Consider the following 13038-nt stretch of genomic DNA (forward strand, 5'->3'; position numbering starts at 1 on the left):
ATATAAACAGATTTAGTGAAGACATTTAATTAGCATGCAGTTGGACAACCCAATCTGAATTTTACATCATTTGCATTTACTATTGCCCTTCCCAGCCATGGGAATCACATTTTCGCCCTAATAGAGATTAACTTTTTAAAAAGAATTATTGGTACACTAACCAAAAAAACAAATATTAAAGATGATTTTAATGGGGTTTGACCAGAACCGTTTCAGAAATTCACAAAAGACCTTATAACACACTTTCTGGCGTGCTTCGGGATGGGAACAGACCAGGAACTTGTTCACTCGTCCCCACAACGACGTTCCTCGCGTTCCACCAAAACGGGGCAGTATCCCGCATTTGTCCGCAAACATGGGCCCCACGTTACAGTGGAACGTTCACCGGAACACATCGTCGGCAAGTTTCGTTATCCCATATTTGCATGCAAACACGGGCCTCACATTGTGGAAGAAGTAGAACCTCTTGGACAAACACCGACATGGCCTTCCCCAGAGGACATGGAACACTGAGTCTACGGGTTCCGTCATCCTGGATCATTGCAAACACGAGCCCGCCTTATGGCGGAACGTGAAGACTGAAGACCCTTGGGGTCAAAGGTCCAGCTAGGAGGCGCAAAGGTATGATATACAGTAAGTCTACCCATGACGTGAAAATCTAAGAAGCATTTTGCTATAGTTTTGGGCGTTCTACATCGAAAAGGCGGTTTTTTAAGAGTTTAAAAAGGAGATCGGTTAATGGAACCTGGTAAATGTGCTTCTGTAAGTAGACGCATTATGGCTGAAGAAGTTCATGAATACTTTATTCTTCCTGCAATTTTTTCTTTTACAGCAGATGTAAACAAATGGCGGAAGGGGCCCTCATTTCCGCAGAGTGACGCCAGCGACAATAGTAGAAGCACTGGTTGGGAAGAGCATCTGCTGCATTTCTCTGGCAGGTTTTTGCCTATAAATACGGGCGGAGAGTTGAGGAGAGGGGGCATACCAGAAGTGAGCTGCATAAGAAGGATCGCCGCAGCAGCAGAGAAGAAGAAGAAGAAGAAGAAGATGGCTGCTCATGATGGCAGTAAAGAGGTCGCAGTGAGAGACACTCCCATGGTTGGGAGCAACCGTGTGTCTTCTTTGGATGTTGAGCAGAACCAACTTTCTGCTTCCCACCATGTTAAGCTTGAAGAATTTCAGGAGAAGGTTCTCTCTCTCGCTATCTCTCTCTCCCTCCTGTAAATGTATACTAAATATTTGTGGGTTTTGGTAGATGAAGGAGCCACCCGCATGGAGGAAGTTCTTGACATACGTAGGACCTGGGTTTCTTGTGTCATTGGCCTATCTTGATCCGGCAAACTGTAATGTTTCTTCACGCTAATGTCAGTTTAGTTCTTCTGGTTTCCATTATCCAAGATTTTTAATTTTTTTCTTCTCTTTGGTGTTCATGCTTTGATGGTGAGCAGTGGAAACTGATCTGCAAGCAGGGGCTAGTTACCAATATGAGGTACACCACTCATTTGCTTTTCCTGTTCTGCAAAAATGCTGTTTGCTCTCTTCTGCAAATTTGATGTAGAAATGAAATTATCTTTTCTTGCAGCTTCTCTGGGTGGTTCTGATCGGGCTCATCTTTGCTCTTCTCATTCAATCTCTTGCTGCAAATCTAGGTGTCACCACAGGTAAAAGCTTTTCATTTCCAAGAACCAACTGTAGCAGCTTGATCTTTGAAAACTCGTTTTCATAAACTGCTACTGCCATGAATTCATCTAACGCTGGTTGTTTTCTGTATCTGCTGCTTCTTTTTGAATCAAACGATGCAGGCAAGCATCTGGCTGAGCATTGCAGAGACGAGTACCCAAGATTCGTGAACCACTGCTTATGGCTACTTGCCGAAGTTGCTGTGATTGCAGCTGATATCCCAGAAGGTGATCGATCATTTAATGCTGCAATTTTGTTTTCTTGTAAATGAAAGACATTAATTTTGTTGGTGTTTTGTCTGTTCACTTTCTTTTCATGTTGTTGTTGGCAGTCATAGGAACAGCCTTCGCACTTAATATACTATTCCACCTACCAGTATGGGTTGGAGTTCTTCTCACAGGATCAAGCACACTCCTCCTTCTTGGCTTGCAAAGATATGGGGTAAATTTCTTTGAAAGTTATTGTAGTGCATATATATATATATATATATATATATATATGAACACTGCCACGTTGCCTGTAAACGTTCATGGTCGACGTGCATTTTTTTGTCTTCATGCCATGGATGACTTCATCCAACTTTATTCACTTTACTGTAAGGAACAAAAGAAATACAATTTCTCTCGAATATATCGGAATAAAAAGGAAAAAAAATTAATTGGACTTCTCGAAAATTGAGAAAAGAACCAGCAGCCAGCAGAGAACGTGCAGAATCCAACGCTTTTGAAATGAATTACTGGTCTGAGGTTTCCCGAAATGAATTGGGAGAGGTGACGAAGCAAGAAAGTGGGCTAAAATGGCGGAATGGCATTAAATATATATATGCACAAGGAGAGGGAAGGTACTAAAGGTCTGTGGTCTGTTGCAGGTGAGGAAGCTGGAGATGCTGATAGCGATGATGGTGTTCGCCATGGCCGCCTGCTATTTCGGTGAGCTAGCTTACGTCAAGCCCAAAGCCGGCGACGTCATTCGTGGTCTCTTCATCCCCCGACTGAAGGGCAGTGGCGCCACCGGAGCTGCCATTGCTCTCCTTGGCGCCCTCGTCATGCCGTAAGCTACTAATCTCCTCTCTCTCTCTCTCTCTCTCTCTCACACACACACACACACATATATATATATTCACATAATTTTGGTTTAGATCTCAATCTAAGTTGTTTTAAACTTGATCTCAGTAGCGCTGATTAGCATACCATAGCATACCAAGAAGCTAATCTTATCTATCTTTGTCAAAATTTAATTAAGAATAAATAGAAAACACACACAAATTATAGAAAATGTTGTATTTGAGATTTATAATACTATATAATTTAGTTTGACAATTACAACTCAGGGAAAATAAAATCACTATGATGATGTAGTTGAACCAACTAGATGAAATATATATATCTCTATACTTGGTCTAGGTTTTTATAAAAGGGAAGAAGCTTTTGTTTTCTTCTAAATTAATGCTGCAAACTCGCCACAATTAATGAATTGAATATAATATATGGCAGGAAGATAAAATCAAGCATGAAAGTTGTGCCAAGCAATTTAGTTGGGGATTTTATTAGTTAAATAAATTCGCCAATAAAACATGCTTTCCAATAAAAAAAAAATTAATCACACGCACATCCATTCAAAAATTTTGATTCCCCAAAGTCTGGACGGTGGCTAGCCCTGCCAATCCCATTAAATATAAAAAATAAAAATAAGCAAAAATATATTAAGACATTTTGGAAATGAATGTTCAAGGCTGACATATAATACCGTGGAGTTAGCTATGGAATCAGATTGGTTTGCCACTAATTCAATTTGATTTGAATCAGCTTAATTGTAATTGAAGTTTTATATATATATATATATATATAATCAAATTTATTTTAATTAAAACAAAATTAAGTTTTTTTCTTTATTTAGAAATTAAAGAACATTTTAAATTAATTGTTTTTTTTAATTTGAAAAAAATTATAGCACTTTGTGCTCTTATGAGGTTTCAAAAGCTGGCAGACTGGGAAATAATATAATAAATATACATTTAACATAATTATGCATGGGTCGCTACATTAATGCTCCTGCACACTTTTGTCTCTTTCCACATAAATTATGTTCTTATAAAAAAAAAAGTCGGGCCTTGTTTTGTCTTTTTCTGAAAACTGTACCTGCTTTGGGAATTTAGAGAAGTGGATGGGAAATTTCCACGCCAAAACTCTTACCACCTGCGAGCGAAGATAGAGATGCCGACTCAGCCCATTAGTTTTAAACTTTTAGAAGCTCCTTCAACCAGCAGTCTGTCACAGCCTGTTTGTTGGTTAATCTCTTAAGCATATGAAAAAAAAAAACTATTTTAATCAAATAAAGAAACTAAATTATATGTTTCAAAAAGAAATAAATTAAGGAGCAAAAGGAATAAATATGATTTGACTTAATCATGATGGCTTGTATTTTTTAATACAGAGTTCCTTGCAGATGGCCTTATTAATGCTGGAAAATAGCTCGTTTTGATTAAGATAAATGTAATTATACATATATTATTTTCCATGCCGAATCTCTCTCCATGGTCGGTGTAGTTGAAAAAAAAAATGATATTAATTGGTGTAAGACAAACATATCGAATACGGCTTCTGAAAATTTTTGACGGGCCACCATGAAACTATGAAATTCCTAAATGCCCCCTCAAAGTTTAAAATAATTGTATATACGTTTATAAAATCGTATGTTTTTTCTTTACGCACTTTGCTCAACCCATTGGAAGAGAGCGACAGGGTTGGGTGTTCTTTCCTCAGAATGAGAAACCCCAAAAAGAAAATATTTGACTTTGTAAAGTGCATATGATAAGTTGCCAATGAAGTTTCAGTTGGAAGTTTGCCAATAAAGTTCCACCGGCCTTTTCAATAATTTCTGCTCTTTTTATATGGAACCAGCCATGTGGCTGCCACACTTAGCCCACAATATCGCTAAGATGTGAAAAGTGTCTTAGATAGAAGGACCTTCAAAAATCCGGTTATCGGGTTTTGTGAAAATTCCATTTTTTTTTAATGGGTTTTTAAAAATTGATTTTTGTCGAGATGGGTTATATATTATGATGAATAACATGTTCTGAAATAAATTTACCAAAATGCCCTATTGGCTAAATGAAAGAATACTTCTCTGTAAGGGCAAAAGTGGCATGGGTCAAAAAAATGCCCTTCAATTTATACTGTGGAAACATGGGTTGTATATTATAGTGAATAACATGTTAGGGATTAAAATTTACCAAAATGCCCCCATTGGCTCAATGGAAGACATGTCCCTCTATAAGGGTCAAAAAAACATTCCTAAGATGAAAATACCCTTCAATTTATATTGTGGGAACATGGTTTTTTCATGTTTATGTCATTTATGCATCCATTAATACTTTTTTTTTTTTTTTGCAAATTGGTGCAACAAATTGAAGTGCTCAAACATTTCTTGCCTTTTATGCTTTTGATCTTTTCAGCCACAATCTCTTCCTTCACTCGGCGCTTGTGCTGTCCAGAAAGGTGCCCAAGTCTGTGAACGGAATCAACGTGAGTATCTCTCTCTAATCTTCTATTGTATATGCGAAGCTGGTTATATGTTGGGGCCTAAAAGTTATAAACATAATCAAAATTTGATTACCTAAAACGCGACTAGATCGGGCTTGGTGACCTGTTCAAGTTTGGTAAGGTAACATGCACCATAAGTCCAAGGACCAAATGTATGGGTTTTATAAATGAAACTTAAAGCAGGATTAGGTACAAACTTAAGTATTCTTACATTTGTCCCGACCCCACTCATGTTCTTTGTATTCTCTTCTTAAATGATGCAAAACAAATGAAGCTTAATTCTTTAGTACGTTTCACGTGCTCAAGGAACGAAAGTTTCTAGCTTTCACACATCAAACTCGCGCCCATCATTGATAGCCTCGGATCTAAGATCTAATGTGATTTGGTAACTGCTATGTGGATCTGCAGTTTACCATATATTTTCGGGAACTCGGATTCTAAAAATCTATTGTTTGTTCAAACAGTAGATGATCACAAGAGAACAAGTCTCAAATCTTTCAAAGTTTCAGATCGGAAGCTATCAAACGCAACCTGTTGGGAACAAGACAAATACATTGACATGGTGTTTGTTTCCAGCCACCCTTAAAAAAAAGAAACACGAGAACATGGTGGGGCTCATAGTGCACAGAAAGGCATCTCCGGCACGTGGCCGCCTCAAGCCGAGCTCTTTTAAGTGATAAATAAACAATTTGAAAGAAGAGACAGACAAGATTTTGACATCCCTTCAAGTATATTGCACTCTCTCCTCTTCTCCCTCTCCCCGCAAAACCCTAGTGGCACCCACACCATCCTCTTACAATTTCTTTGTCTTTAACGGGTATCTTCAAATATATATATATATATATATATATATATATAAATGTCAATAGTGCCAGCATTAAATATATGCACTGTAAGCAAAATAATTGAAAGATTTGATGAGACAAGAATAAACATAAAGTACATAATTAGACAAGTGTTTGTTGCATGAGAATATTGGAGCAGCTGAAGGCCGAACTGAGTTAAATAATTAAGTGATGGGTCCGGTTTGGCGCGTGCAGAGTGCGTGCAGGTACTTCCTGCTGGAAAGTGGGTTCGCCCTGTTCGTGGCGCTCCTCATTAACATCGCCGTTGTGTCGGTGACCGGAAGAATCTGCTCCTCCGACAACCTTTCCGGCGGCGACTCCGAAGCATGCAGTAACCTCACCCTCAATTCTGCTTCTTTCCTCTTGAAGGTATCCCTTTGCTTTCCTTCTTTTCTTTTTTTGTATTTTTGCACATATGGTAGATCAGCAGCATGTTGAAGACCATGCATGTATATTCTCTTCTTTTGTTCCTTCTGTTCCATCCAATTACGGTTATCCAATGCATTATATCGAGCAGACATAATTAAACACGCTTCCTAATGCATTTCAATAGGCGGTGTGTTGTAAAAATTTGGCTCTTTTCTCTATCCAAACCATAAATCTTATGTAAGGAGTCGAAATCATCATACTATTTTGAGCTTCCCTTAATCACAGCTGCCCCGTGCAACCTATCCGGGCACCGTGCTATGAAAGTGCTCTGGATATATATATATATATATATATATATATATATATATATATATATATAGCATTATTGCTCCCACCTGTAACATGGCACGTGGAGGTCGGCTGAACAAGTAGTATATTAATATATACTAGCAGGACCTGTTCCTGCTCAGGTCCTGTTGTCTTAGACGGGGAAAATGTATCTCCGGGCATACGCTACATAACATCACGATGAACGACTGTGTTCCTTTTCCATCTTATATATATATATATATATATATGCACGTCCTTGGGTTAGTTCATTTTAAAACCCGTTCTTTGCCAAATTTAGAACGATATAGACGTGATATATTATCATGCTCTTTTTAGTACGGGAAATAAATAAGTTAGCTGCATCACATGCATTGGTCATTTCTTAATATTGATTAGTTGCAGAATCTGTGTCTCTGATTGCGCTAAAACTTCACTGCCGACAAAGTCAAGTTTCTTCAATAACTCAGTTTTGATTCAAATAATGCTTCTTAATAAAATGAAAAATGTGGAACTCATGTACGAGCTCGGATTTCTAAAAATCGAGTGCATTTTGCATTTGTTCTGCATATCTCATAGTATACGTGTTTATATTAAGAGCGAAGCTAGGAATTTTCTACTAAAAGAGCACTAATTGTCGAGATTTTTAAGAGTAAAACCTTTGCTTCATTTCCAATGAATGGAGTAATGGGACACCTGGCTGGGTCTAAGACCCGGACTTAGATCTAGCAGACCAGTTAGACTAGGTTTAGATTCCTCTTAGTTGAGAATCCAAAGACCCACACATGGCTCCATCTCTCTCTCTCTCTCTCTCTCTCTCTCTCTCTCTCTCTATATATATATATATATATATATATATATATATATATATATATATATATATATATATATATATATATATATATATATATATTCCAATTTTTTGGAGAGTTGAGTTTAATGGGATTCATAGAAACCATGCAATTCCGCATGTGGGTAGGGGTTGATTGCATATAGGGGTGAGCCAGTAGGGGCCATACTTCAAAATTAAACTTTACTATGTAAGATTTATAAAATTTTTCAACTGGTCCAGTTGAAAATTTCAGGAAATTGCACAATGGCCTCTGTTAATAAAAAATTCCTTTCTCTGCTACTGTATGCATGAATGCATACGCGAGGACTGATAGAAGCAATATGATTCCATTAAGGTTTAGGTTTTAGGATTTAAGGCAATGAGTTATGATATGTAAAAATTATGAAAAATATTATTTTAAATTTTGAAAATACTATTGATCTTCTCTTAAAAAAACTTCTAACCCCACCCCTGGTTGGGAGGACACCGGAATGCATGCAAGCACACATGTTGAACATGTCATGTCTACTGAAGACATCCATTAATGGCATCTTCTCTCACAATGCTGTTGCAGAATGTGTTAGGAAAGTCAAGCTCGACAATATACGCCATTGCACTGTTGGCCTCTGGCCAAAGTTCAGCAATAACTGGGACATACGCGGGCCAATTCGTGATGCAGGTGAGGTTGATGAGTTAATTGCACCCACCACACAATTTAAAAGCAACCAAGTTGGAGTAGTTTCCGTCCAATGGTTCTTCTTTTGACCGATGAATTGTCGCCGCAGGGTTTCCTGAATCTTAAAATGAAAAGGTGGGCGAGAAATCTAATGACGAGGACCATTGCCATCACTCCTAGCTTGGTGGTCTCCATCATCGGTGGGTCCGCCGGCGCCGGAAAGTTGATCATCATCGCGTCGGTATGCTACACCTACCACAAGCAACAGGCTTCTTTTTCAGTTCGGCTCAAAATTGTGGGCTACTTGCAATTATACGTGGTTTGTCGTCTTTCAGATTCTAGAATGATTGACTGTCGCTTCACTTCAATGCAGATGATACTTTCCTTCGAGCTACCATTCGTCTTGATCCCGCTCCTCAAGTTCAGCAGCAGCGAGACCAAAATGGGTCCCTATAAAAACTCCATTTATGTGAGTTTGATTGCTAATTTCTTGCAACTTTCCTGTTTTGTCGTTAACTGGTTCTCAGAAAAATGATTCTTCCCTCACTGTTTTTCATTCATGTGAGATCAGGTTTTATCATGCCTTTGAGTTTCCTTTGTTTTTTTATATTGGTTTTTTACCATGTTCATAACAATACTTTTCGGTGTTTTAAATGGTTATAACAGGATGAACTTGAAAAAAAAAATACCATAAATTTTGAAAAAAAAAATTAACTAATATTAAAACTTAACAAAAAACACAAATATCAAAAAGTAAGTAAGTAAGCAACAAATGAAAATTAGAAAATAAAAACAAGTAGTTTAACACTAAAAAAACATTAAAAAAAAACACATGGGAACAACTCTGTTTTTTTTGGCATTTGTGGTTTTGGCGTTCTTTTCAGAAAGACGGTATTCTTTTTTAAGTTTTAAACGACTGATTCATTTCTCTCATTTTATATGCGTTCTTTTCTTATAAAAAACACATCTTTTGTGACTGATTTTTGCAATTCCCTCTAAGTCACATGGAAAACAGTACCTGCACACAAATAGACAGATTCAGGTGCAATGTGGCTCCAATATTAATAATTTAATTTGCCTTCCATTTCATTGCATCACTAATATGATAGCTTTTAAACATTAAGTTTCTTGTATCTATACATATATACTCTTAGCACATCTGCACATATATATTTTTTAAAAATACAGCATTTGTGTCCTTCATCTGTGTGATAGACCACGCCCTGTTCTTGTTTTCTCTGTTTAAAACTCATGAGCAGTAAAATTACTGTAAAAAAATGATAATGGAACCACGTTTATGCTTCTGTTGCATACGCCAAGACTTTGAACCTGGCAGCTGCAGACGTAGACGATTAAGACCAACAAAAGAAAAGGCCGACCGTTCTTTCCTTCTGTTTCTTTTTCTAATTCTTCATCTGAAACGCTAACTGGCCTTCTGTTTCTGCGGTTGGTGCAGGTTATTATTATATCGTGGTTGTTGGGTCTGATGGTGATCGGAATCAATGTGTATTACCTGACGACGGGCTTCGTTGGGTGGATGGTCCACAGCACCCTGCCTAAGGCTGCCACCATCTGCATCAGCGTCCTCGTGTTTCCTCTAATGGCGGTTTACCTCCTGGCCGTTCTGTACTTGACATTCAGGAAGGACCGAGCTGTAACCTTCTTAGATGTAACGAAGAATGGGATTCCAGATCACTGCCAACTGGAGAAAGGACTGGCTGTTGATAATAATCGCACAGATGTTGCAGAAACAGATGAGGTCCCCTATAGAGAAGATCTTGCAGATATCCCCCTTTCTCGGTAGAGTACTAACCTGAACTTGAGAAGAGGGCTAGCGGTCCACTGCTGCACTACCAATGAAGGGACGACGACGGATTCTGATTCTTCAGCTTCCAAAGGCTCTCTGTTTTGGGGTTATATGCCAATGTACATGCAAGTGAGGGCAAGAAAGGCCTTTCCTTTTTTCCTTCTTTTGCCCAATAAATAGAATTGTTGTAGTTTTATATGTGTGTGTGTGTGTGATTAGAAATAATTAGATATGAGGAAAAGGAAGGATGCCAAGGAGGTGAACGTAGTGCTTCAGCTTCTTCTCTTCTTCCCCTTTGTTATCGTTGCTGGTCATGTAAGCCCCTTACCGTTGCTGTAAAAATTAATCTTCTTCCAGTGGTAGGCAAATTTCTTTTGCTCTCTTGTAAGAGAATTTCTATTTTTGTGCTTAGCTTTGCCTACGAGGGCAGGTTCCATGCGCCGTGGTGAACACGGGGCCCCGTGTTCTGCCATTTTACAGAAGGATCATTTTTTCGCCTTTTTTTGAATAAATTACTTTTTGGGTTTTCACTTTTGTCCTTGTAGGGGAAGTCCCGGGCCTTTTATTAATAAAAATGATGATTAAACCTAAACCATAATCACAGATTCACAGAAGGACTCCATAGGCAACCGGGAGCAGTCCAGATCTTAGAAGGAACATTGTCCTGAACAGAGAACCAAAAGGTGAGAAGTCTCAGGGCCTGGCCAACCCTTGGCAATAGTCAATCCCTGCAATATCGCAAAAGCCAAAACTGGCAAAAGCATTTTACCACTGATGCTGCAGAGATCATTTTGAACACGCATTTTCCATTCCCTGTTGTTGGATTTAACTTCAAGCCAACCAGCCAGGGACAAGTCCACCCCAGAGTTAATCGCACATCTCACCAATTTCGTCTTCAGTCATGCCACTGACAAAATATATGGCCTGCCTTCTGCAAGGCCATACTTTTCGTAGAAGCTAACAAATAAGGGCCTGATGAACACTTTTCATTAATCCGAGAAACATAAACATGCTCCCTGAAATGATAAGATCACGTAAGTGGCAGCGGGAAACGTTGAAAAGATATTGAATATGGAGCTTTTTCTTTCTCAAGTAAAGATGTCAATAGATTGCATTCACATCAGATATACTTTTAATCATATCCACTTTCTTGGATATTTATATGCTAGTATTTCGAATATGAATGAAGAAAAGTCTTATCCGAATCTGAAATATTGATTTTACAATATGAATCCAATCCAAAACAGATTTTTAAATTCATATCTGAATTCTAATTCCAATCAGACAACACCAAGAGATTAGCATTGCGCTTTGTCATATTCCCCCGCTGTGGTGACAATCTTAATAAGAATGTGAAAAGGCAAAAAAAAAGTGAAAATAGGACATTGAATATGTCTAGTGCATAGTTATCTATTCTGACAACGAGAATGAGCCCTGACCAAGCTTGGGACTTGATCTACAGTCAACTTCACACCCTTCAGATTTCCAAACCTACTCACCACCAACGGTGTAAGAGTTATCAAATCGGTTGACTGTCATCTAATTTAAAAAGGACAAGAAAAAGGACTGCTTCTATGCATATAATATTTCATAATGCAGGACGAAGAAGCATATGAATCAGCATGTAGAGTGATCTAATTCCAAATATATTAATGCAACACGTACCGCAATTACATTTAAGCTCTCTTTAAAACTAAAAGAACAAAATTTTAACAAACGGAGATGCTTCATTGGGCTTTGGCTTGTAAAGGATCTACAAAACTTCTATGGTCCAATCTTGTCCAATTTGCACCTCTGGGTTCCGTATAACAGCTGCAAAAGGCTTCGCCCCTCGGCGGAGAAAGAGGGGCCCTGGCTCCACGTCTACTCTGTCATTCGAAGGCTTAACGAGAGCACCTTTTGGCTGAGAAGGATGCCCGAGAAGTATGATTCTTTCAATGTTACAATCTGTGAAGAACTCCTTTTTGCCTGATTTAGCTCCCCCGATGTTTATAGATGTCAGTTTCCCGCCTGAAAATATGAAGCGACGATGGATGTATGCCCCCTGCTGAAATTCATAACTTTTACCATCATCAATGTAGAGTTCGCCCTCTGCCTCTAATGAACTGTTCAGTGCTATAACCTGGAAACGAAAAAAATGCAATAAGAGTGAGATAAAGAGCACATATCCTAGCACAAGGAGAACACGAGCTACTTTGAGAAGACCATTGAGCATAAAAAAAATGCTGGTCATAAGCCATTGTTACAAGCGTCATACCTTTCATACAATATGTATTATAACTTTGGAAAGTTTTTTATACCATACACCCACGAAACCAGTTTAGAATTGTACCATACTGTATTGTATGTCACGATACATCCCCATATGTTACAGTATGATGCAGAATGCATGTCATGTTACACACTCAGAACAAAAAAAAAAAGGCGAGTCTTTGTTAAATTGGAGAGAACAAAAATTTGTTGAACATTAAATTTCATCATATACATCTGGTTGTGTGATTTTCTTGACTCATGCTCCCCATTTTTTGTCTTCTTTTCCTTACAATTTTCTCATTTCATTGTACTTGTAGATTAACAGCAAGTTCTTTGCAAGAATTAACAGGTGTTGATGAGTGCAACTATTGATGCTGAACGGTTTTCACAATATTTTGGTGGATGCCCTATTATTCGAGTCCCAGGGTTCACATATCCTGTAAAACATTTTTCCTCAAGATCTTATTGTCGAACCTAATCAGCATAGCCTGTTCATTATTTCTCTTTTCTTTTCTCGATTCTTCAGGTCAAGACCTACCACTTGGAGGATGTGCTTTACGCACATATATAAAAGAGGCAATGATTAGCATCCTTGGTTTTTGTTAGGATCTAACCAAAGATCACAGTTGCATGTGCTTCTTCTTAATTTGTGTACGAAACAAGTATTCTTTGAACTGGAGAGAGAGAGAGAGAGAAAGAGAGGGAAC

The 13038-nt window shown here is 38.2% G+C and overlaps 2 protein-coding genes across 2 annotated transcripts in view; one reads left to right on the forward strand and one right to left on the reverse strand.

Moving 5' to 3' along the window:
* Positions 1-946: 946 nt before the first annotated feature.
* On the forward strand, positions 947-10586 carry LOC116266962 (metal transporter Nramp5-like). The gene is made up of 13 exons (XM_031648502.2): positions 947-1188; positions 1256-1343; positions 1449-1489; positions 1583-1661; positions 1803-1907; positions 2012-2121; positions 2549-2730; positions 5135-5204; positions 6263-6436; positions 8170-8274; positions 8381-8512; positions 8645-8740; positions 9728-10586. The coding sequence occupies exons 1-13, from the start codon at positions 1048-1050 to the stop codon at positions 10073-10075; spliced, it is 1671 nt and encodes a 556-aa protein (XP_031504362.1). The 5' UTR covers positions 947-1047; the 3' UTR covers positions 10076-10586.
* A 1117-nt stretch (positions 10587-11703) lies between these two features.
* LOC116266576 (probable glucan 1,3-alpha-glucosidase) overlaps positions 11704-13038 on the reverse strand; it is a 34034-nt gene continuing 32699 nt past the window's right edge. The window contains exon 6 of the mRNA XM_031647834.2: positions 11704-12200. Coding sequence (XP_031503694.1) covers positions 11832-12200 — 369 coding nt within the window. The 3' untranslated portion in view covers positions 11704-11831. The remainder of the gene's footprint in view (positions 12201-13038) is intronic.

Source organism: Nymphaea colorata, chromosome 13 (assembly GCF_008831285.2).
Source record: "Nymphaea colorata isolate Beijing-Zhang1983 chromosome 13, ASM883128v2, whole genome shotgun sequence".
NCBI classification, from domain to species: domain Eukaryota; kingdom Viridiplantae; phylum Streptophyta; class Magnoliopsida; order Nymphaeales; family Nymphaeaceae; genus Nymphaea; species Nymphaea colorata.

Bases quoted from the DNA above. Each gene is read 5' to 3' on its own strand.
- LOC116266962 (XM_031648502.2), top strand. From the start codon at position 1,048: ATGGCTGCTCATGATGGCAGTAAAGAGGTCGCAGTGAGAGACACTCCC. The intron at 1,344-1,448 runs GTAATGTTTCTT...GATGGTGAGCAG, and splicing joins CTATCTTGATCCGGCAAACT to TGGAAACTGATCTGCAAGCA. The intron at 8,741-9,727 runs GTGAGTTTGATT...CGGTTGGTGCAG, and splicing joins CCTATAAAAACTCCATTTAT to GTTATTATTATATCGTGGTT.